The 26,108-nt window shown below is 37.5% G+C and overlaps 1 protein-coding gene across 1 annotated transcript in view; it reads right to left on the bottom strand.

Moving 5' to 3' along the window:
* Window positions 1-5,287: 5,287 nt before the first annotated feature.
* FANCM (FA complementation group M) overlaps window positions 5,288-26,108 on the bottom strand; it is a 43,103-nt gene continuing 22,282 nt past the window's right edge. Inside the window, exons 12-23 of the mRNA XM_070931711.1 lie at window positions 25,928-26,085; window positions 24,556-24,708; window positions 17,780-19,601; window positions 16,159-16,235; window positions 15,997-16,062; window positions 14,591-14,725; window positions 13,589-13,742; window positions 11,951-12,057; window positions 9,925-10,446; window positions 8,520-8,871; window positions 6,260-6,551; window positions 5,288-5,437 (exon numbers count right to left, since the gene is read on the bottom strand). Coding sequence (XP_070787812.1) covers window positions 5,323-5,437; window positions 6,260-6,551; window positions 8,520-8,871; window positions 9,925-10,446; window positions 11,951-12,057; window positions 13,589-13,742; window positions 14,591-14,725; window positions 15,997-16,062; window positions 16,159-16,235; window positions 17,780-19,601; window positions 24,556-24,708; window positions 25,928-26,085 — 3,953 coding nt within the window. The 3' untranslated portion in view covers window positions 5,288-5,322. The remainder of the gene's footprint in view (window positions 5,438-6,259; window positions 6,552-8,519; window positions 8,872-9,924; window positions 10,447-11,950; window positions 12,058-13,588; window positions 13,743-14,590; window positions 14,726-15,996; window positions 16,063-16,158; window positions 16,236-17,779; window positions 19,602-24,555; window positions 24,709-25,927; window positions 26,086-26,108) is intronic.

The raw sequence follows: 26,108 nt of genomic DNA on the forward strand, positions 1-26,108 counted from the left end.
AATGAGTTCAATAAATCTGGAGTAATACATTATGTAAACAAAGCTATTCTATCAATGTATAAACTAGTAGTATTACATTCTTAACAATTTAGAGAAGAGGAAAGTAGTAGAATAACTATTCTGGACTTTTTATTTAAGGGAATAAGGTTTTTTGAAATTCTGCCTTTTCTAAGTCAATAATATTCATTACATATTTTATAATACACTGATAACGCCTTCATCAGCAACTGCATACATATTACAAATTTTCAAAATCACTTCAAAAAAACTACTATACAGTACAAATAACAGTGAGCCATTGTCACTGCAGGCAATGGACAGGGAGGAGGGAAAATAATAGAAAAAGAATCAATTCTCTCATTAAACTTTTTCTCAAGATAGGCCTACTGAAAATTTTACTGTACTGTATTAATGAATGAATATTACTGCTGGAAATCAGTGTACATTTAATATCTGTGATTGGCTCTCATAGGAGTTATTTCAAGTGCATAAATAACTTTCTTACATGGTAAAGAAAAATTTTCAGAGATAAAGTAGGATAAACTCTTCCGAACGTTTCATTACCAGGCTAGGTAACATCTTCAGTGGAGTTTAGGGGATGTCAATGTTCTTCTGTTTATAAGGGCTTCAGGTGTGTGTGTGTCAAATGTTGTGATGGGTCAGCTGTATGTAATCTCCTTATCACAAGACCCAAAACAAGACGCATTGATGACTCACAGCTGAGTCATCACAAGACCCTCACTTGACACACCACACCTGAAGCTCTTATCAACAGAAGAACACTGACATCCCTTAAACTCTGTTAAAGATATTACCTAGCCTGGTTACGAAATGTTTGGAAACCCAACGCACAAGCTCGAAGAATGAACCTTCATCCTCATTTTGGCCTTGTGATCATAAGTTGAGGACTACCTGTAGTTACACTGACAGCATCGAGGATCCTGTCTATCTCATCCGGTTCAACAGGACCAAACTGTTCCCAGATAATCAGGTAAGGCCACTCCACAGGCATCTTTAATGGATCTTCTGCTCATTTGGACTTACTGAGAATAGGTCTATTATCCTCTGATTTTCAGAGAGTGAAATTTTGAATGCGCAAAATCTTTTAAAGAATGTATTAAGTAACCCTACATACTTGCTTACATTCCCAAACCTACAGATGTGTACTTTTAAGAGCTTTATCACTTTTAGAGCAAGTTCTGGCTGAGCTAGCAATATTTACTATTAATGGCTGTAACAGTTCACTGACCCGGTAATTAGAGATTGCTTCTAGGCAGTTTTTACAGTAAAATCTATCAATGTTTTTTTAAAAACCTAAGGGATAGAAAAACACAAGTTAGAAGCAGCTTTCTCTACACTACATAACAGACCAGATGCACAGCCCAATTTATTTCTACTTATTGAGAAAATTGCTTGTGTTTCCTAATTTCTTTGTTCTATCTTTTCTGTTCCTCCTAATGTTATCTTAATGAGAATTTCAATAAGGCATTTGATGGCCAGCTCTTCTTCGCATGCTGGAAAGAGACCTTGGGAAAAGAAATATGCAAAATACTGAGTTTGCAATTTGTTCCTCGAGCCGCCTGTAATGAGAAACGATGTATGGGAAGGAAATCACGTCTTGCTGCCATTCACTCTTCCCACTATAAGGGCAAATGGTTAAAAACTACCTTTTAAGTTGTTGGCTGCTCTTTTTTTGTGCAGGACAAAAGATAATGCAGCCTCACATTGCAATAAACAAGGACATGCATTCAATTTTGCAGCTACTAAGATTGTTGGACGAGCAGGCCCAAAAACAGCCAGGGAAATGATTGAAGCCTGGGAAACAGGCCCCTCGTCAATCAACAAATACTAATTTACCCCCAGCTTAACAAATACTTAGGAGGCAAGGGCTTGACAGCACAAGGAAACAACAGCCAACAACTTAATAGCCAGCCATCAATTTCCCAATCTACATCTAAAAACTACACACAACAGGCACCATATAAATATAGTACTATACACAGAACAGCCCAAAGCCCACAGAGAAGTTCCCTAAGGATGGACCCCAGCACGAGTCTGAAAATTGGGAAGACAAAACCTCTGGTCCCAGTGACTGACCCAGATTGGATCCTGCGTCTTAATTAAATAATGAAAGATCCTTGCCTCAAAGAGATTGCTGCTTCCATCTGGATGCTGAATAAGCAGAAACCACAACAAAGCAGGGTGTCTGACTTCAGAGGAAACCCAACTAAGTTCACTTTCTTGGAATTCCTAGATGATGGGCAGGCGTGCTTTCAAAAGACAAAGACAAGACTTTCCCTAAAGGGCTTCTGGGGGAGGGTTCACCATGGCTCCCTCAGATGCAGTCAGTTATGCCTTCAGAAATAAACTTTACCTCTTTCAAGCACCATATTTTTCGGACTATAAGATGCACATTAGCTTTAGAGGAGGAAAACAAGAAAAAAAATCTGCCTATGCGGCCCATTTGCCATCATGGCCCGTTTGCCGCTGCCATAGCCTGTTCGCCACCATGGTCTGTTTGCCGCCGCCCATCGCCACCTAGAACAGCTGATCAGCGCTGCACCAACCACCCTGCCCTCCCCTGCGATATTCGCTCTATAAGGCGCACAGTAATTTCTACCCACTTTTGGAGGTGGGGGGGAAGTACGTCTTATAGTCTGAAAAATACAGTAATTCCCTTTGTTCTTCATTCTGAGCTCGGAAACAAACTTGGAAATATTGCTTTCCAACAGATGCAGTGTGAGAGTTTTTGCTCAGCCTTGAAACAAACAAAAAAACCCACCCAAATATAAAATATTGCATTTTACATTGTTTCTGATATTTTAGCCTGGCTTGATTAATTTGTTTTCAAACACTTTCCAAACCAAATGCATTAGCTCTGAGAGGAAGAAATGGGCGAGGATTAGAGATAAGATCACATATGCAACATTGGAGAATCTTTTTGGATGCTACTGCTCAAGTATCAGTGAAGACTATAGACCCAAATGGACCTTGAGGAGACAAATGGATTATTGGCAAGGTAACTGTTGTATGACTATCCCTACTCCATCCTGCCTCGGATAATCTATTTAATCCTCTGTACTTAAAGTCAAGCAATATTCGGACTGGTTAAGAAGAAAGGAGCTTTAATTTCCCCTTTGCTTGGTTTTCACCCACCTTACAATTCTCTATCTTCTCAAAATATTCACCATCTTTCCAAATGTTATTTTCAGATTCAGCTTTGGAAGAACTGTCTGAAAATCTAGGGTGCTTCTGTGGAAAATTGTTCCACAGAAGAGTGAGCATTATTGAGAAGGAGGGAGTCTTAACAGAGGTTCTCACTGGATGAGTAAAGTCAACTTGGAGAAGTGGGGCTAAGAGATAACCATACCCCAACCAACTGCTCTGAACTGCAAATGCAGCTCCTATTAGCAGTGTGACATGAACAAAACTAGATGGACTCATAGATACTGTAGGCACTGCAGAAACACTGGAATGCAGTGATCCATGCTCTCAATCCTTACAACGAGACCAAACAGATTTGCACTGTCAATGGTACAAAAGCTGAGAGATCCATCAAGACCTGAAGGATTACATTCCATTTTCCTGTCCCAAAGGTGCTTTTTTAGGAAGCAATTGGACTTCCTTGTTTTTTCTTTGAAGACATTTCGCTTCTCATCCAAGAAGCTTCTTTAGCTCTGGCAGGATAGTGGGTAGTTGGATGGGCTGAAGAAGCGTCTTGGATGAGAAGCAAAACGTCTTCAAAGAAAGAACAGTTGCCTCCTAAAAAAGCACCTTTGGGGCAACCATGATCTGGATGAAGGAGAATCTCTACAGACTTTTAGCTTTACAATTCCCTTTTTCTGGTCTTGCCAAACAAAGGTATGTTCCAGTCGCTCAAGATTTAAAGTCTTGGAATGTCAACTCCAGCTCAGGAAGAGATGAAGCTCTGCAACAGGGAAAATAATACAATAACAACTCTGCCACCCACCTCCAACCATAAGCTGTCCCACTATTTTATTCTGTTTATAAACCATGAACAACCCTATAAATATATTCTGGTTATGATGTTCATGGCCTACGTTGGTCTATTGTTGCTGGTTAGTTGCTGAGTGTACTTTCTTAGTGCTACCATCATTCACAATGGGAATTTTAGAAATGCATTTTTAAAAAAATATTTATTTATTTATTTATTGGTTCAATTTATTTGCCGTCCTTCTCCAGAGACTCAGGGTGGCTTACAATGCGTTAAGCAACAGCCTTCATACTTTTGTATATACCTGCTTAGTAGGGCTTTCGGCCCCCCCTAAGCGGTGTTCTTTTTTATACAAAGTCAGCTTATTGCCCCCACAATCTGGGTCCTCATTTTACCTACCTCGGAAGGATGGAAGGCTGAGTCAACCTTGAGCCTGGTGAGATTTGAACTCGCAGTAATTGCAGGCAGCTGGCAGCTAAGTGCTACTTAACAGCACTTTAGTCCGCTGCGCCACCAAGGCTCAATATGAACTTGTTGACTTAAGATGATCGGTAGTATGATTAGTAACCTATCTATTTCTGTAGCTTTAGGAGAAAAGAAAGGGGATTCTCACTCTTACGAAGATCATTCAACAGTGTGAAGTTTGTTCTGCTGGAACACTCAAAATATTTCCAAAGAAATTCTGAACGAAGCTGTTTTATTCCACGTTTAAACGTTTTTATGCCCATGCTATGCAGATTGCAGACATAAGGCAAGTGAAAGAGATCCTTTGCAACATGCATGAGTAAAGCACTTTTGCTCAAAACCCATAACCACATTAACCAACCACAACCAAAGTTCAGCATAGCTGCTTCAAAGGCTTTTTCTTGGTTGTTTCCACAGCCTTCCAGACCATATGGCTACTTGTCTACATCACCATTTTGAGGAGTGCTTCATTGACATGAATATAGAACTTCAAAGTAAAACACTTTGCAGAACACCTAATATACACCCCACAGCAGAAGACAGTTCTGTGCATTTGACAAATTCCAGCCATTCCTTTCTCTGAACATCTTCCTCTCCAATTTTCTATAGCTGGAACAGGAGGACTACATGGATGGTTTTCATAGTCTCAAACCTTTATCCTTTAATTGGGAAAAACCGCTGCTTTCAGAAGCAAGAGAAAGTGGAAAGATGTTTTCCTCGTCTCACACCAATGGAATAAGGAACCTGTACCAAGGAAAGACACACTTGCTACTTCTATAAAGACAGCTTGCAATACAGAAGCTCGTTTTGTTTGAAATTTTATTTACATATCTTACACTGAAGGAATGTAGTAATAAAGTGCTTCTTTTTAAAAGGGATGTCCCACTTTGATTTATAGAGGGTCATGTGACAATCATGGGCAACATCTGAGTGTCAAAGGTGTATTGGATGTAGCGGTATATTTCCTCTGCTTTCTGCTGATTGACCTGAGTGCGGCCTGCCATCTCCCTTGGGGTACTGGAAAGGAAGAGGGAAAGGAGTGCTTCTCATTAAGGCACTAGTTGTAACCAGGATATTTCAGCAAAAACACAAAGAAAGTTAGTAGAACAGACGGGATAATCAGAGAGGTTCACAAGGTCATAATGGTAATATCTGCCTGTGTGGTTGGCTTAAATATTCTGGTCCTATAAATTCTTGTGGCTACCTTTATTTATATTTAACTTAATTTAAATTTATTTTATGTGGTCACCTTTCGTGACTCTGGATGGCAAATAAACAACGTACAAAATAACATCAAAACGAATGACATACAATCTCTCTAAGCTATGAGAGAGATCAACCTCATGCTTGAGCAGGGGGCTGGACTAGAAGACATCCAAAGTCCCTTCCAGCTCGATTCTGATTCTGATTCTAACGATAAATGTGAAAATATCCAACTAGACTTTCAGATAATCACTTTATACTTTTTGTTCAATATGACAGTTCCTAATACATTATCATTGGATAAATCATAAACTGTCAGATTAGAAGTTTCGTAAGAGGAAGAGGAGGAGGAAGAGGGAGGAGGAGGAGGAGGAGGAGGAGGAGGAGGAGGAGGAGGAGAAGGAGAAGAAGGAGAAGAAGGAGAAGAAGAAGAAGAAGAAGAAGAAGAAGAAGAAGAAGAAGAAGAAGAAGAAGAAGAAGAAGAAGAAGAAGAAGAAGAAGAAATGGCTTTTACCATGACAGTTCTATAAAGCCGTCAGATTCGAAAGTGAATAACAAAATGTAGGCACTGTAACCAACCTATCTGCCTGTATCCCACAAAGGATCGAGATCAGAAAAATCAAAGGGGAACTGTACCTGTTTGCCACCTCTTTTAAAGAACCAAAATGGTGGCACAAGGCCAGAGCCAGGGTATAGCTGACGCAGGGAATGCTCAAATAGAAACGGAAAACATCCTGTCGGGGTCCCTCCACTTCTGTTGGCACACGGATGGCTGCGTTCTTCCGCTGTTCCACCAAAGCTAGTTCCTTTAGCAAGTCAGCAGTTTCCACTTGGCAGGCACTGAAGAGCACTTTGATTCCTGCCTGAATGAATGCTGATAACATGCCATCATAGTGCTTGGTTCTGTGGAATACCTTCCATGCCTCTCCTGAAAGACAAAAGTTCAACATTTCTCCTAGAATGGCACAACACACTGATACAGGAACAAGCTAATGTCTGAGAAGAAAGATTGCTGTACAATAAAACAGATGAAGTGGAAGAAAGGCAACTCCGAACAAACGAATATAAATATATTAAGATAAAGAATGAACTGTTTAAGAATAAAAGAGAATAAATATGAATAAATAGTAAAATTAGAATCTAGGGACAAATGAAGATGGTGTTTATGTATGCAAGTATAGAAATATTGAGGTATGTTTAGAAAAGAAAAGGGGGAAAGACGATTTTGGCAAAAATTGTAATGGAGTAAAATGTATTTGAATTTGATTAATTGTATAAGATAAGAAACGGCCAACACTGTTCAAAAAAAAAAAAAAAAAAAAAAGATGTGGGTGAATGTGGAAGAGGAGAAAAAACCAATAAAACTTGTTTAAAAAAAACCCAAGCTAATGATATTTTAGCCTAGTCTTTTGTGCAGGCCCAGTTCCTGTGATTAGTTTATAGTTCCGTTTATTATGTGAGTAAATAAAACCTGAGTTGAATAAACCACGGTTAAAAATATATAAAAGAAGGAGCAACAGTAACCCAGCCCAAAATCAAATCAAAGCTCAAACTAAATCTTATTACAGCCCATAAAATCAGTGAGATAAAATCTATATGCACACATGCACACATGTAGGTATCTGTGTGTGTATACACTAATGGTAAAATATATAACAAACAACAAAATCAGAATACAAAGTAGAGGAGATAATAATGGTAAAGTAAAATACCAGTAGCTAGACGAAAGTCAAAATCTTCAGCTACAAACAAAGTGAGACCAGTTTGGGAGAATATGTGACTCCTTATTAAACTTTGAATGTCTGAGTAAAATTGCTTTCACCGCTTTAAAAATAATCAGGAATGATAGAAAAGGCACACCTCTAACAATAAAATATTCCAAAAGTGATAAGACTGTCACAGAAAAGATCTTTCCTCTGATCCACAATCTGCTCATCTCAGAACAACAGAATAAGAGTTGGAAGGGACCTTGGAGGTCTTCTAGTCCAACCCCCTGCTCAGGCAGAAAACCCTATACCAGTGGTTCTCAGGACCCCTTTGGGGGTCGAACGACCCTTTCACAGGGGTCGCCTAAGACCATCGGAAAACACATATTTTCAATGGTTTTAGGAATAATTTTATGGTTGGGGGTCACCACAACATGAGGAACTGTATTAAAGGGTCGCAGCATTAGGAAGGTTGAGAACCACTGCCCTATACCATTTCAAACAAATGTTTGTCCGATTTCTTCTTAAAAATTTCCAGTGTTGGAGCGTTCACAACATCTGGAGGCAAGTCGATTAATTGTTCTGTCAGAAATTTCTCCTTGGTTCTAGGTTGGTTTTCTCCTTGTTTAGTTTCCATCTGTTGCTTCTTGTCCTGCTTTCAGGTGCTTTGGAGAAAAGGTTGATTCCCTCTTCTTTCTGGCAACCCCTGAGATATTAGAACACTGCTATCATGTCACTCCTAGTCCTTCTTTTCATTAAACTAAGCATACCCAATTCCTGAAATCATCTTTGTTGCTCTTCTCTGCACTCTTTCTAGAGTCTCAACATCTTTTTTACATTGTGGTGACTAAAGCTGGATGTAGTATTCCAAGTATGGTCTTATCAGGGCATTATAGAGTGGTATTAACACTTCATGTGATCTTGATTCTGTCCCTTTGTTAATGCAGCCTAGGACTGTGTTGGCTTTTTTTGGCAGCTGCAGCACACTGCTGGCTCAAAGAGGCAGGACCGTGATGTAATTCTCTTGCTACTTCCCAATTTGTAATTCTGTTTCTAGTCCCACCTTCACCTCCTTGTGAAATATGGCTTTTGTTTCCTATTTATCTGAATCTCATCACCAGTACAGCTAAAAATTGTGCCTGAAGAGCCTCTTGAGTGCCAGAGGGAGACCTATCAGGCAAGATACCCACCTGTCCTAATTCTTTCCTTCTCCACAATTATACAGATCCTATCGAACTTGTTCTTCAGCTGTTGCATCCGCTGGACCATTTTACTGTGATGTATATTGTTGACCAATTCTGCCTGGCACTTCCTTTCCACCGCCAGACGGTTGCTGACAATATAATCACAGGAACCCAGAGAACAAATCTCAACCTTGACTCCGTGAACAGTTTTCAGGGTTGAAATAACTTCTGGCCCAGAGGAGATCTCATGGTTATTCACCAGAATGCACAGAGGTGCTTGGTTCTTTGAATTCCTTAGAGTCCAGGAGGAAGAAGAAGAAGAAGAGAGTCCAGGAGGGTTCCCCAAAGATGTTTCTGGCTGCAAAGATCACAATACCGTATCAGTCAGCAGGCTTAGAACAGCAAATATCTAAAGAAACTGGGGAACAATCTTTTAATATTTGTACTGTGTCAATCAAAGTACCTAGTTCCTGCAGAGTTACATAGAAAATGCAGATCACAGCTGTCTATGGAGATTCTCAATCATCCAGGTCATGGTTGTCCCAAAGGTGCTTTTTCCAAATTTTAAATTTTAAAAATGCAGTTTCCAATGACTGATTAAAGAGACATTATTGGAAACACTGTTGGGATGTTGGGAGGAAAAAATATGGAAAAATAATATTTTTTAAATTTAGAGGATGGCTATCTTATAATATTGCTATGGAAGAAACATTTAGCCATCAATTTAAAGTTTTATGTCCATATATATTCCTTTCGTTAAATGTCAGGATAACCTACTTCTGTAATCTCGTAGAGCCACATGATTGGAACAAGTCTTATAGCTTCAGCTTGAACAAAGCCAATTAAGAACAGTCCACCAATTATTGGATACCTGTCTCTGCTGAATTCTTACTGTTAGAAAGTTTCCCCTACTTCATTTGGAATTTGCCTTCCTGAATTTAAATCTGTTATTCTATGTTCTGGAACCAGAGAAAATAATTTTTGATCTTGTACGCTTTCAGGTACATGATTCTACTATATCCCTCGGTCATCTTTTCTCAAGGCTAAAGTTATCTAGATCCTTCATTTTCTCTTTGTAGCTCTCAGTTTCTAGTTCCTGGACCAACTTTGTTGCCATTGTGTGAACCTGTTTCAATTTCTTAGTGTGGTGGTCTAAAATTTTACCAGTCAAGGATGGTCTGACAATTTATTGCAAAATGAATAGACAAACTTGTCTGACACAGCACAGTATGTTAATAATATAAGCAGAATTAGCGAATGAGAGGAAAACTATTAAATCTTTTAGTGAAGATTCTCAAGAGAAATGTGGCAGAGGCTTAAACCAATCATTTTTAAAGGTTTCTCCTGACTCCTTAATTCCACTATTCGAAGCCATTCACAAAAAAAGCAGTAATTAAAAAAACAGTCTTACCTTCGGTATAATCTGGAACTGTTCACCCACAAGCTCTGATTTGCACTGATATTTGCTTTGAAGATGAAAATGTGATTGTTCCGGCAAACAAAGTTTTGGTGCCAAGCATACCTGGGCATGGCTTTCTTGGGGTTTTAGAACTGAGCATTTTTGGGGCAGAGTCTGGTCTTTAGTTAAAGAAGTAACATTAGAATCCTTATCAACTTTAACACTGACTCGTGATGCCATCTGCTCTTCCTTTTTATCAGCTTCCTCATCTTCACTAGATCCATTAAGAATACGAACCCTAGTTAACCTCTTTGGGGCTAATGGAGTTCCTGTTTTCTGCTTCACATGGACCACTTTCATTTTTTTCCTGTGACGGGTTTGGTACTGTTTTCTCCCGTTCACAAAGCTTTCTTCCCCTAAAAGGTCAAAATTGATGTGCACATCTTCATCACTGGAACTGCTTTTGGGGTTATCCTCTTCATTGTCCTCAACACAGAAGCTGTCCTCTACGTAGCATTCGTCTTGCTCTGGAATCTGAGAAGAAAGAAGACAAATCCTGACAAATAGCATAGAATAGAATTCTTTATTGGCCAAGTGTGATTGGACACACAAGGAATTTGTCTTGGTGCATATGCTCTCAGTGTACATAAAAGAAAAGATACATTCGTCAAGAATCATAAGGTACAACACTTAATGACAATCATAGGGAACAAATAAGCAATCAAATCATATTAGGAAACAGTCAATATAAATCGTAAGGATACCAGCAACAAGGTTACAGTCATAAGTGGGAGGAGATGGATGATAGGAATGATGAGATTAATAATAATGCAGACTTAATAACTAGTTTGACAGTGTCCCTATGCCTCATGAGAGAAAGAAGCAAAAATAATAGTTTTAATTAGACACTATCAATAATATTTAGTTATACTGGGTTCCTTGATCCAAATTCAGAGTTTTGGCCCTTAAAAAAACACAATTTACAACATAAGTTCAGGATACTTAAAAACCTACCTGATTTCATTATGCATCCAAAAATACATTAAGATCTTCAACATAAAACCTTTTCTTGATCCCTGGTTTATCTTCTTGGTAGTTAGTCATCTCTGAATGATGGAACTTGTGCATTTATCCCACTTAATTGACTTTTGACAGCTTAAAAAAGAACTATTTTTTCCCTAGTGCTTATGTACTTTTATCTAGCTTTTGTCTGATTTCACAAGCTTAAAACAGAGAGAAACTCAGTTAATACTTGAATGGGAGGGGCTAAGTATGTGTCTATAAAGTCATCAACAAATGAAGGTCAAGGATCTTACTCTGCAGATGTCAGGCTTTCTGTCAATTGCCTAAAACCAAACAAGATTTGTTTCTAAACACAATTCTTAGTTTTCTTTAGCAAGATTTACTACGATGGAAGAGGTAGTGGCACAAAAATATAAGCAAGTAAGCTAATTTCAGTTGCTTCATTTTAGAACTAATTTATCTCCAGATATATTATAGCACATATTTTTTTGGTTCTCTTGCTTGCAGCCTTCTTATTATCTGATGAGGAGGCATTTCTCTTCACTGATAACATGGAAGATTGCAACCCTTAATGTTCTTAGGAATATTGTATTGGAATTTATCGGAAATAACCAGCACTTGGAGGTGAGTCCAGAAATCTATTGGCAACCAATACAATAACTGCAGTATCCACGTTTTTCTAGACTAGCAGGTTTCTGCTGCTATCACTCTAATTTATACCTGCTATAGCTTCCTACTAATCTTTAAAACCCTGTGTGTTTGTGATAATAAGGGTCTTACCACTGACAAGTTTTGACAGCTCAGGTAGGATTGTAAAAACAATCCTTAAAATATTCTCACTTGTGATAGTTGCATTTGGATTGTTTTAGTGTTTTTTAATTAAGTATATCCCCGCCCTGATAATGTTTCTTACAATAAAATAATACCTAGGCATTTCAAAGCATTTGCAGGTTCAAACCAATCTGTGATGTGGTTCCATTTATTACAGTGTCACTTTCTTTGCCTGGCTTTTTACCTGTGAGAAAACTGTTATTGGATTGAATTCTTTATGCACCATCTTATACTTGTTGCCAACAGCTGGACTGCGTACAGATTTCAGATAAACTGCCTGCATCTCAGATTCTATGTAGAAAAAGAAAATAGACAGTCAGACAAAAAAGTAACTGAGACCGCACTCAATCTTGAGTCTGATCTCCAAACAGTATTTTTTTTTTTTGTCATATAAAAGCTGTAACCTTTAGAAAAAAATTGCCTTATGGATCCATTACAACCTTCATTACACAAGTATCTCTGTGGGCTTCTGGAAGGGAAACATCTAGCACAGGGATGTCAAACTCGATTTAATTGAGGGCTGCATCAGGGTTGTGTCTGACCTTGGTGGGGTGGGGCATGGCCAGCTCGACATCATTCATGTCAGGGGGGCACCTGTGGTGACCCAGAGGGTGGGGGGATTGAGGGAAATCCACTTTTGCTAGTAGTTTGTTTTGCTAGCACTCTGCCAGTAAAAACGGAGCTGGGGGGGGCATGTGCGGCCCTCCCGAGCTCCGTTTTCGTTGGCAGAGGCATCGCGGACTTGTCCTTCATTGTTTTCAAGGTGGCCCCGCAGGCCAGATCTATGCACCCTTGAGTTTGACACCCCTGGTCTAGCAGATCAAGAGCAGCTTCTTTCCAAGGAAAGAAACATCTTCAGGTATCGGAGAGAGGAATTATCAAGAATGTAATGGAAATTTTAACTCCCCTACCCACACACACACATATAGACACTGCTATTTCAAAGTTAAAAACCAGGAGCAGAAATGGAAATATTTTATTCAAATAGAATAGAATAGAATAGAATAGAATAGAATAGAATAGAATAGAATAGAATAGAATAGAATAGAATAGAATAGAAATAGAAATAGAAATAGAAATAGAAATAGAAATAGAAATAGAAATAGAATAACAGAGTTGGAAGGGACCTTGCAGGTCTTCTAGTCCAACCCTCTGCCCAGGCAGGAAACCCCCTGCGCCACTTCAGACAAATGGTTATCCAACATCTTCTTAAAAATTTCCAGTGTTGGAGCATTCACAACTTCTGCAGGCAAGTTGTTCCACTTATTAATTGTTCTAACTCCTTTGTTCTAAATTGCTTCTCTCCTTGATTAATTTCCACCCATTGCTTCTTGTTCTACCCTCAGGTGCTTTGGAGAATAGTTTTACTCCCTCTTCTTTGTGGCAACCCCTGAGATATTGGAACACTGCTATCATGTCTCCCCTAGTCCTTCTTTTCATTAAACTAGACATACCCAGTTCCTGCAACCGTTCTTCATATGTTTTAGCTTCCAGTCCCCTAATCATCTTTGTTGCTCTTCTCTGCATTCTTTCTAAAGTCTCATCATCTTTTTTACATCGTGGCGACCAAAGCTGAATGCAATATTCCAAGTGTGGCCTTACCAAGGCATTATAAAGTGGTATTAACACTTCTTATTTTTTATATATATATATATATATCTTATATATATATATATATATATATATATATATATATATATATATATATATATATATATATATATATATATATATCTTATCTAAGAAATTTATTTATCAGACCAGATGCTCAGACATAGATAAGTTCAAATATCAACTGATTGGGAGGATTTTCTCTGCATACCATTTAAATCTTGAGCAATTTGCGTCTCATCATCAAGAAACTGGACAAGGGAAGACCTCAATTCATCTTCTGATTTTATACTCTCATCAGACGAAATGTCCACCCCATCGTCAGAAAGTTCTGCCTCCTCGTCTATGAAGTGTTTGGCTAAATTCTACAGGATGGAAAAGAAACTTTTGGATACAATTCCATTTCAAAGAATTCACTTTAGAACTGAAACATAAAACCCACTTAATGGATTGCTGTGAATTTCAATAATGGTAGATTGGCCAAAAAATGCATCAGCTGGAACTAAGGATCTGTTTCCTAGGGGCTTACAGCAAATCACAGAGGAGGCCATGCTTAAACTCTAGCTGTTGATTCATGGATCATTCTTGGGATCCACTAAGTTTTTAAAGTGCTTCAATTCCCAGCTGTCAAAGCTTCAGATTAATGAAATGATTAATTTTGGTGAAACTTATATTCACCAAAAGAAAAATAGGATTCTGACTACTTAGCATATACTACACTACTACGCTATACAAAATCAATTAGACAGTTGGTTACTATATCAATATGTTAATGGCAGAGAGTGTTCAGGTGCTAACCTGAATGGATTAAGCTAGAGTTTTCTCTTTTTGTTTTTATCTTTTTGCAAAAGTGGGAACTTTGACTCATTGGCTAACTCCATTTGTATTAAAAACACCTTTCCCCAGACATATACTCATTTATTATGCATAATATGCTTAAAATGTTAGCTTGTTCCTGATTTCTTATGGCTTAATTGTCTGGCTGGCAATAACTTTCTCCTGATTATAAATTTGGTATAAATTTTTATTGTTTGCTGCCTCAATCACCAAAATAACTACAGACAAAAGGAGTCTTGCTAACCAAATCGTGTTCATTCTGAATCATGCATATGATTCTAGAAAGGTTTTAATGTTACCAATTCAAAGGCAAAACATAGAAAAAAAAAGATATTCACATCAGAGAAGTCATCTTAATTAATTGTAACATCCTTACCTTGATCAGAGGTCTATCTCCTTTCTTCTGCCTTTTCGTATCTTGAACTGGCTTCTTGACATAGTTCTTTCTGTTCTGCAACACTGGGTTTGATATCTTAGCAAAATCTGTGCTTTCATCACTAGAGATATCTGACTAAAATGTAACATAATTGTTGATTAAAATTACAACAAAATTAGTTTTTCCATTATAAATGCATATAGGGAGGCAGGCGGGTTTAAAAATTAAACATTTCAGATGAAACTGGATTTTTTCTTATTGGGATTTATGGACATTTAAATAGAAAAGGCTCATTGACAATTGGTTTTATACAGATAGTCCTTAACGTACATCCATTTTTAGCAACATTTCCATATTACAATGGTGCTTAAAAAAAAAAAACCCTTCCCCAGTCCTTGCATCTCTAACCATTGCAGTGTCCCTGTGATCATGTGATCAAAATTCAGATGGGTAGCCTTTTCATATCTTTGAGTCTATAGCCTTCCTCATACTGAAGCTAAAAGAAATGATAGAAAGATTTCAGTCAGTCTATATTATAATGAGGTATTTAGACAGAAGGTCTGATATGGTATAAAATAACTTTCAGTCTTGTGAATATATTTTTCCCTATACAGCAAAGAGATGTGTGAGTTGGGGAGGGGAGGGGAAGGAGGGCTTTGGGTCAATTTTGACTCTTGGCAACTCCCTGGACAAATCCATACACTTTTCATGGCAACATTTTAAAAATGATTTATCTTCTTCCTGGGGCTGAGAGAGAATGATGGCCTTCGTGTCCGAGGCAGGACTATAACTCTCAAGTCTCCTGGTTTCTAATCTGCTGAGTTTACACCAAATTGACTCTGGTTTGATCTTGAATAGACCTCGTATAATTAAAATATATAATAAATAAATTCTTCTGAGTTAGCAAATGAAGCAATCTTGCCAAGTTGATGGAGAACATAAAATTTAATTTCATTTGGAGATGACTAGTCAAGCTAAAGAGGACGGGGTGGCTCAGTGGCTAAGACACTGAGCTTGTCGATCGAAAGGTTCGCAGTTCAGCGGTTCGAATCCCTAGTGCCGTGTAACGGGGTGAGCTCCCATTACTTGTCCCAGCTTCTGCCAATCTAGCAGTTCAAAAGTACATAAAAAATGCAAGCAGAAAAATAGGGACCACCTTTGGTGGGAAGGTAAGTGTTCTGTGTGCCTTTGGTGTTTAGTCATGCCGGCCACATGACCACGGAGACGTCTTCGGACAGTGCTGGCTCTTCGGCTTTGAAACAGAGATGGGCACCACCCCCTAGAGCAGGAAACGACTAGCACAGATGTGCGGGGGGACCTTTACCTTTACCATACCTATTCAAGCTAAATTCAGCAACCCATGTTTTAGGCACCTTCTTTCTACACTAGTCAGAGAAGAAACTTACAGCAATGAGTGGACGTTTCCGTTTCTTGACAGCATGAATTGGTGATTCAATGTCACAGTCACTAACCTAAGAAAGAATAAATAACATGAGCATCCATTAAGAAGTCCCAGAGAGGAACGTTTGATTTACTTAAAACTGCTGAAGTGTAACTAAATTACTCACATCTGAAGTTCTCAAAATTTTTGTTTTTCTCTTTTTTCTTTTAAGAAAAGAAAATTCTTCCTTCTCACTGCTGTCCCCTACAGTGAAGAATTAATAATAAGAATCTGAATTTTTCAGCATGCAATGAACTTGTTGGTTAGACAAAAATATACATTTCAACTTTTAAAAATAAGTAAGGCGATTTCTTGTTTGCCAGAATTTCTCTAACAACACAAAGTCTGTCCTAGTTAAGCTGGAACTGAAGCTTAAGTTAAAACAAAACAAAATAAAAGAGAAGGGAAAGTGTTAGTAAACCAGTGTTACTTATTGCATCTGGACTTGACTGCTTAAACTAGCTCTCTATAACAAAAAAGTATATCCAACTAGCTGAGTTTCTGTGTTTTGTTTCTCATCTAGCTTCCCTAATCAAGTGCATTATTCTTTCTTTTGAGGAGGAAATAAAAAATATACCAAGAATTCAGTCTGATATAATATTTCAAAAGAGCAAATCAAATTTTGGTTATCAATCTTAGGATGGCTTTAAAATATTTCCAAGATTCATTACTTTACCTATAAATGCTTTTCTGTACATTTAAATGTACAAACCCAGCAACTGTACAGTCAGGAAAACTGCAATAATAAATATAGGGATCTTATATATTCTCACATAAAGAAGATACACCATTGGAAAGGAGGATCATTTTAGCTAATGTAACAGTAAATATTTACAACAGTAAATATTTACAAGTTTTATCTTATCATGATTACATTGCTACAAGTTGATCCTTAGCTTCATCACAGAGCATCTAAAAGGCCAGGCTGAACTTAAAACAGAATGAAATAATGAGAACCATTCAATATCCCAAAAGATAGGAACTCGGTCATGTTGTGGTCCACCAGCAGCCTGCGGAGCTGGCAGCGGAGTTGGACAGTGAGGAGGCTGGGGAGGGCAATGGGCCAGTCCTGGAGTCAGGGGAAGGCCAGGACGAGGGCTCTGCGTCAGAGGTAGAGATGGGGCCAGGGCCATCTGGGAATGATGCGCGGACTCCGGAGCCTCCAGAGGCGGACAGCAGAGAGCCAGAGGAACAGGAGGAGTCTGTTCCTAGTGCACGCATGCAAAGAGCTGCCAGAAGGGAAGAGCAGCTAAAGCAAAAACGACTCAGGAATAAGGCCAGATGATTGGACCCTCCCATAAGGCTTAAAAGAGCAGCAAGGGCTCTTGAACTTTTTGTAGGAAAACAACATTGCTACAATTGTTTCTTGTTGGCATCTCTTGTTTCTGAACTTCGTGGGGCTTTGCCAAGAAAAGCCTTTGGCAGGGTGCCAAAGAAGACAAAGGTTGGTGATAAGGCCGAAGGACTTTTTCTGAAGGACTTGTTTTGGAATTAATTTGGACTAAGCTGAGAATGAAGTAATTCTCAGCTGTTCTAATAAAATATGTTTGTTTAGGACTGATTGTGTCTGGTAATAATTATTTGGGCCTAGGTCACAACAGGTCACTAGTTTCGTTACGCCTTCTAAAGAGTGGTTTCTCAACGATATAGCTGCATCATTGTTCTTACACACATATCTATGCATTTGAAAATCTTAACTTCAGCAGAAAGTGTGCTAAAATAATTTAGGTTTTCATTTTTGGTCTTACCAGGTTCATGGGATGGAAGATCCTTTACTCCAAAAGCCGATTTGGCCAAGACTTTAACTATGCTGGTGTTTGCTTTTCTTGAAGTTCTCATATGTGAGCTTTCTTGATTATTTCTAGAGCAAGAAGTATGTATCATTTGTCCACCTGTTGGTGTTGAACACACAGTTTTTACGTGGTTTGGTGACTGGTAAAATCTGTGAGTTGCTGGTGTGAAAGGAGATGCCAAAGAAATAGCAGCTAGATCAGGATTGTGGTTTTGCATGTTTAATGGTGTAGATGATTTAGTCACATTATTGAAACATTCATTACCGGGATATTTATTTACCAAACTACTATTTGAGAACAAGGCTTCAACCCTGTTGGAATGACCAGCTGCAGGGCTCCCCTTATTTTTCATGGGGTTCATCTGCTCTAAGGCATCGTCTTCTGACTCTTGAAAAGAAAATCCAAGATCAAAGTTAACAGAGAACAAATCCTCAGAAGCATTATACAGCTGCTCATAATCATGGGGATTTGCTTTGCTTCCATGATCAAGTTCACCAGGGACTTCTACTTCATCTCTATGTGATGTCAATGATGTTGTGGGATTTGTATTGCGAACAGAAGCAAGTGGGTCAGAAAAATGCCATTCAGGAGTTCTTGATCTCTGCATGTTGGCTTGACTACACAAGCCAGGTAACTCTGAAGGTGCCCCCATTTTTTCAACTGGTGGATGGTTGCTCTGTGCATGACTTCCCAATAAATGCATAGAACAATCTTCCTCAGGGTTTACATTTCTTCCAGGCGGTTTGCATGTTTTTCCACAACTTTTACCATTATTCCTTTTCAAAGAATTCAGCAGTGGACTATTGTTTACTTTTGACAATTTCTCCCCTTGAATTCCATTCTCTTCTTCGGTTTCAACTTCAAAGATGTCATCCCAGCTAAGATCATTTATACTGCTAAGAAAAGTATCTGCAATTTTATTTGTTTCCAAAGGACAGGTATCCACTGAACACAATTTATGGGTATTTAAGAGTTCACAGCTGTTCTGAGGTAAAATGGGCACATTCTTGAAGCATACATTTTTCTCTGGAATATTGTCTTTAGACTTGCTGGAAACACATTGCTGTAAGGAATCAAGCGCCAGGCCTTCATTCATCCTCTTTTCCTCAGAAGCAAACCATTCATCCAGAGATGGCGGGGACTGTGACAGAAGTCTTGCTACATTCATCTGGATGTCTTTTCCCCAGGAAAAATTTTCATCTGCATTTGTTTCAGAAAATCTAAACAAATCAATCTCTGGCACTGGTAGATAAAATAAAGATGAAAGATATGAATCATCTGCAAAACAGCCATAGCCAGAATCCACACACTGTCCATTTTGTATACAATTTTCAGGAGCAGGATGAATTATTTTTGTCGTAGCCTTTTCAGGATTGACACAAGCCCTTCCTTGAATACTTGTGTTGAGGATTGCACCCATATTTTCTTGATTCTCACCTGCCAAACTTTTCTGTCCTGCAGCTTCAAGAAATGGTGATAGGTTTGTTGAAAAGCAATCTGAAGTGCTGCCATCCTTTTTAGCATGAACTGCAGTTTCTACATCAATCACCTGAGGTCTTTTCGAGGATTTAAAATTGGCCACTTTAAACAGTGACATACATTCTGCATCAAACTCCTGTAAGGAATATTTTTCTTTTGCTGTAGCTGCTGCTTTTTTCCCAGATGATACTTTTTCAAGAGTCACGGTGTCACATCTTTTGCTGGTCTGAATGTTTGATGCATGAACATCTTCCCAATGGAAATAAGGTTGAATTTCCAGTTCATAACCACACACTCCCTAGTTAAGAGAATAAAGAAAAATGCCTTTTTTATTTCTGAAATTTACAGTTACATTCTTTAACTTCTGCATTATTGGTATTCATTAAGTTGTTATTTTACAGAATGGAATGGAATTTGATAGAAAAGAGGAAGACTATGGTTCATTCAATGAACCCACTATCATTTTAGGTAATTTATTTGAAATTCAAAGCCAATGCTATCAACTTGAGCATGCTGATTTGCTTCTTCTGTTTGAATGTCACAAATCGGAATAGAAAGGGAGAAGTTGCATCATGTTACATTAATAAAAGTACATGTAGTCCCTGAGCTACGACCATAATGGATCCTGTCCATTAAGGCAAGTTGTAACGGTCTTATCCAGCCAAGCATAAGACGTTTACGACTAATCTAGCCAAGGACGAGACTTTTCAAAAATTAATTGCAGAGATTTCAAATAGGCAGGAAATTGTAACCATGGGGGACTTTTAATATACCAATATTCTGAGATACTTTTTGCCCAGCATGGACCTTCAGAAAAATTCCGAACTTGTGTTGCTCACAAGTTTCTGTTTTAGAAGCTAAATTTTAAATGGATCAGATACTCTTTGATTTAATCTTAATCAATAGGAAGGACTTAACTGTACTACATTACCACATTCTCATAATATTTTCAACTCTTGGTATGTAATTAACATCAAAAAGAACTTTCCTATGATTTAGGATTCATAAATGCACATAAATTAACAAATCTGGTAAAGTTATAAAAAAGCAACTCTCTGGAAGAGGAAAGTGGAATACTTAAATTTCACATCAATTAGCATGACCCCAGACTTGCTGAGAGTCGGACGTGATATGCACAAAAATGTGAAATCACAGCTGCCAGTTCTTCAACTAGTGTTGGCCTTCGTACGCATAATTTCTTCCCAAGAACCTACCTAGGAAGTCATATTGTATCATCATAGTGTATGTGTGGATCCAATCAGTGTGGTCTTTTGTAACAGGAAATTTTCTAAATTATTTTCTAAATTATTATTATTCAAAATATCTCAATAAATCTCTTTAAATAGTACAAATTGAAAAAAAAAATATAGTTCAAGTTTGCTATTTTTTCTATCCATCCATCCATCCATCTTTTCTTAATCTAACCTTCAAGTCTAAAATTCCATAGTCTCCCTTCCAGCTACTAACCAGGATAAAACCTGCTTAGTTGTTTGAGTCCAGACAAAGCCAATCAGATTTTGCCACCTCCTAAATTAGACTGATGAGGCTTATTTTCTTAGCTGTCCAGATAACAACTTATGTTGTTCCATGGCAAGATCATTCCTACATTTTTTGGATTGCAGTACTTCATTAAAAAAACGGTTTTAGAAACATTCATGCTTATTTTCCAAAATGGTTAAAAAGCAGATTATGTAAAACATCACAGTCCCCTCCATCAGCCTGCAAATTATGCAAGAGATTTTTCTGTCTGTTCATTTAGCTGGACATTTAAATAATGATGGTGATTTTACTTAATCATCAATGAAATGTGTGTGTGCTAAAAAATGGAAATCTGTTTAGTTCCTGACAGTTTAATTTCCATTACTGAGTTAACTATATATATTCCCTATGATTGAATGACAATGAATGAATCACAATATATGAATCACACAATGAATAGCCCACAATGAAAGGCAGTATATGTTCCATGTTCAAAATCAAAGTTTATGTCAATTTTTCTACATAATAGTATGTATTAATCTGAACTGCTGGAGATATAATCAGATGCGGGTCTGACACTGCCTTATTGAGATTTAAATCAAAGAAATATGGGAGCATGAGAATAGGGGAAATCAAAAGTACAATATACAGCAAGACACATTAGAAGTATAATTCACTATTCATTTTTAGGGGTGCTATACAATGTAATGAAACACATGCCTAAGACCTATAGAACCATAGAAAAAGAAAGTTGGGAAGGGACCGATCATCCAATCTCCTGTTCATTACAGGAATCCAAACTCTGTGAAGTATCTATCTAGTTTCTACTTCAACACATCCAAAGGGTCCTTCAAAGTAATTAGTTCCACTAATTAGGTCTTAGATTTTTCCTCACATTCAGCTGGGAGCTGCCCCCTACAGCTATATATCATTCTATAGCCTTCACTTGAATATAATAGAAAGCAGAGATGTCATCTTCTGACAGAATCTCCTTCGTGCACTTGAAGAGTTATACGTCCTCTCAAACTTTCCAGAAGGCTACCTCTACCCAGTTCCTTCATTTTCTCATAAGACTTAGATCTAATCCTTTGATCAGTCTCACTGATCTTTTTCTGCTCCAATTTGCCTGAATTTTTCTTAAAGCATGGTGCCCTGAACACAGTACCTGAGGTCAGGTCTGTCTAATGCAGAACAGAATGAACTATTAGATCCCTGATTTGGAAACACAATACTTCTATTGATGCAGACAAATACTGTATTGGTCTTTTTTGGAAATTAATTTAGATTGGGTTCAGCTACATACAGGGATTTTCATACATTCTCAAGCCAGATATCCCATGTTGTATTTCTAGATTTATTTTGCATTAATAACTTTGCCTTGAACAACTCCATTGAATTTCATTCTAGTACTTTCAGTGTACTTCTGTAACCTAACTCTGTCTATTAAAACAATAATTACTTTGAGTTTTGCATCAGCTATAAATTTTATGAGTGCTGTTCCCCAAGCCATCATGAAAAGTGTTAAGGAGTACCAGGCACAGGACAAAATACTAAGTACACCACATCTTCACTCTAGTTTGATAAAGAATCGGTAATTTTCACTATGCTTCCAGAAATAAATCTTTGACGAGGCCCAGTGCTTATCATATCTGCTGTTTACTGTGAAAGCCCCAAAAGGTTAGGTTTCCCCATGTCACCGATAGCACTTCTACTGTTATATTTGCTTATATTAGAGATTCAGACTCAACATTGTTGGATCTATCTGACTAAAGGAAAATAAATACTCACAAAGCAAAAAATTTCTCTCATTTAGGGCCAGTGGTGGGTTGCCCCTGGTTCGGACCGGTTCTATAGAACCGGTAGTAAAGCCGTTGGGAGGCTCCGCCCACCGACCCCAACGTCATCGGGACGCTTCTGCACAGAAGCGTGTGCGGCCCCATTGCGAACCAGTAGAAAAGGTAAGTAGAACCCATCCCTGTTTAGGGCCATTCTTTTTTGGTTATTTTTATAACTGCTGCCATAATAGTGTTATATTCACACGCCTGGACATTCTCGAGTACACCTTTTGAAGATTAACTATGAAACCTTGCACAGCTCTATTTTCTTTTTTTTACAACATTGTTTCTGATTTAACAACTATAATTCTGTTCAAACATTTCCAGAGAGAAAGTATACTATGGTCTAACGTATACCTTTATTGTGTTCTTTTTCCTAAGCATCACGAAAGGGGGTTGGACTAGAAGACCTCCAAAGTCCCTTCTAACTCTTGTTATTCTGTTAACTAAAACTCAGAACATTGGCCAATGGAAAATAATAAAAGTAGACACACGGATTAAAGAAATGTCTAACAACTTGGAGAAAAATATAATAGAGGTGTCTTTTATTCAAGGTACTTTCCTAAACTTTAATCCTAAAGAAAACATATATGCTTCCCTGACATTTACATTTTTAAAGAATTGCTTCTTTCTTCTTTCTTTTTTCTTCTTCTTTTTGGTAATTTGTTTATCGTCATTGTCTTGAAGTCCTAATTGCATTGCAGTTTTGGTAACACTGAAATTCACAAAGTATGGAAGTGTTGTTGCTTTTTTTAAGGAAGCTCTTTTCCCCATTCTCATCCACAATGTAATTATCAAACTAGTTAAAAGTCAATGAGTAACTTTATGAGTCATTATCTGAAAAGTCAAATTAATTGCTAGTGAAAAAAATCAGCTATCTGTAAACCTTGCCTAAGCGATGAGATCAGGCAAAATAATAAGTTTTTAATAGGTTTCTCAACACCTTTTTAAAGAGAGGGAGTAATCTTCTTTGGTTCATTGTGTTGAATAACAGAATCATAGAGAAATACAAAATAGCGACATGCTTTGGGCATACTGTCTATTCCAGAATTCTATGTCACAACCAGGGTGGATTTGATTTAAATCACAATTTAAATCCTGATTTAAATCATTAGTAGAAAGGCTTGATTTAAATCAACACAATTTAAATCATAATTTTTAAAGAGCAACTGTTATCTCTGTCCCGCAATGGCTCCTCCTCTGACCTGCTGTTGACTCACCAACAGTCCCATTCACTTTAATGGGACGGCCGGTGATTCGGCAGTGACACAACAAGGTGAGGGACATGGCAGGCAGCAGGTGAGTGGATGCCCGCTAACAGGCGCTGCCATGATGGGTCTGAAATGACAGGTGCCCTTTAATATTATATTTATAAGCTGCTTAGAAGGTTTCACTTTCATTTTTACTGCTTGCTCTTCCTCCTCACACTTAGAGCCTGGTGGTACAAATTCATTTCTCTTCAAACAATCATGCAGTTTGTAGTGTGCATAGATTTGCAAAACAATGGGATAAAGGAATATTCCTGAATTTGTTTTATGATTTATCTCATGGTTACTGTGAAATGCATCAATGCAGTGCATGTTATCTCACCTTGAAGAGCTTGGATTCATTGAATGAGTTTACCAAAAATATAAATATTGCAGAATATACAGCCTCATGCTACATAACTAAGCTCCATTTCATGCTGAATAAACTGAATTATTAATGTATCTTAAATAGAAAACTATATTTAGATAGATTTTTACTCCACAAGCATTTTATTAAAATAAATTTGTTATTTTTTAAAAAAAAATCTGATTTTTTTAAAACCAATTTTTTAATTATTTTTTTAAAAAAAAACATTTGATTTTTATCCACCCTGGTTACAACTCAATAAAATGCATGTGGGAGCTTAGAAAGACGATAAGGCTTTCCAGAATAGAACACTGTTTTACTCACCTCTTCATGTCTCATTTGCTCTATCATGTCCATGACACTAATGAAGTGGAAGCAACGATCAGAGTGATCCACTAGATAGGTAGGGAAAGGTCGGTTCTGCCAGACAGTCCATTCTGACAGCGACAATTCATGAACTTCTTTAGTTTTCAATTCCTAAGATTTCAAAACACAAAGAAAACAAAACGCTACCAATGCCAGTCGCAGTTTAGGCTTGTCAAAAGAATAATCCCAAATAAAGGTAGTTAGTTTAGAACTAATTTAGAACTGAGGAGTAGTGATGGCACAGTGGTTAGAATGCAGTACTGCAGGCTAAGACACTGCTCACTGCCAGGAGTTCGATCCTGAGAGGCTCAAGGTTAACTCAGCTTTCCAGCCATATAAGTTTAAATGCTATTGCTATTAGAAAAAAAAAATTAACTTTTATTTATGAGAAAAAAATGTGTTTTTTTTAAATACAATAAGCATTTTATGTTTACCACCAATTTACTAGTTAACAAACTGAGAATGTTGAAGCATTTGTTTCTCATATTCCACAATATTTCTAATTTTACACATATAAATCACAGCCTTAGTTTATTTAGTTATAGCAGCCATATAATTCCTCCCTGTTTTGTGCCTTCAGTAAATCTTGATTCTTAATTCCTGCTATTTCCTTGGCAAGATTTTTGAAAGTGTCTGGCTGCTTTATTTTTCTGAGAGAATGACTGGCCCAAAGTCAACCAACTAGTTTCATGTCTAAGGTGAAAGTAGAACTCATAGTTTATTGGCCTGCTACCTTAATCACTATAATAAATTGTTCTGAATTCTTTCATTAGCCTATTACAAAAAGCAGTGCACTTGTAGGAAATTCTGATTTGTTAGATGGGAATCAATATTTATTGTAAAGATCTACAATGGAATATTTATATACTGTAATTTTACAGGCACTTTATTCCTTTGTAGCACTCCCTTGTGTAAATTAAATTTTAACATGAATCTCTATGCAAACTTTCCCCAATAAGTGCACTTCGAATATTTAAGGTTTCTTAGCAATGATCATGCTGGCTGTAAGTCTACATAAAATGGACAACATTCAAATGAAAGAAGGATCAGATATAATCTTTTAAGGATCATGTCTGATATAATTGATTGCCACAAGGTCCTTTATTTATTTTGCATTAAATATCTGGAATTTTCTCCAATAATTTGAAGTTCTATTTGAATATAATGAATATAATTGTTAAATACATGTATGTCTTTTCTATATTTATATCAAAACATATCAGTTACTATTGACAATAGCTCAAGACATTTTTCTCCAGGCTTAAGTACTTTTTTCATGATCTTCAGCCAGACCACATTAAATTAACCTGAAGTATATGTTTTAACTTACTGTTCTTGTATCTTTGCATTCTAATGTTACAAACTGACTGTGTGGCATTATTGGCTTTTTTATTCCTTCACCAGCTTTTATTTTATATAGTCTATCCCATTTTTCATATTCCTCAGTTGTAAGACACCAGCTGTCAGTTGGACTGGCTTGCTTCGTACCTGGAAAATATTTGGAGATAAGA

The sequence above is a fragment of the Pituophis catenifer genome, unplaced genomic scaffold (assembly GCF_029215685.1).
Source record: "Pituophis catenifer annectens isolate HBS135680 unplaced genomic scaffold, rPitCat1.0.hap2 SCAF_1, whole genome shotgun sequence".
In the NCBI taxonomy this organism is placed as follows: Eukaryota; Metazoa; Chordata; class Lepidosauria; order Squamata; family Colubridae; genus Pituophis; species Pituophis catenifer.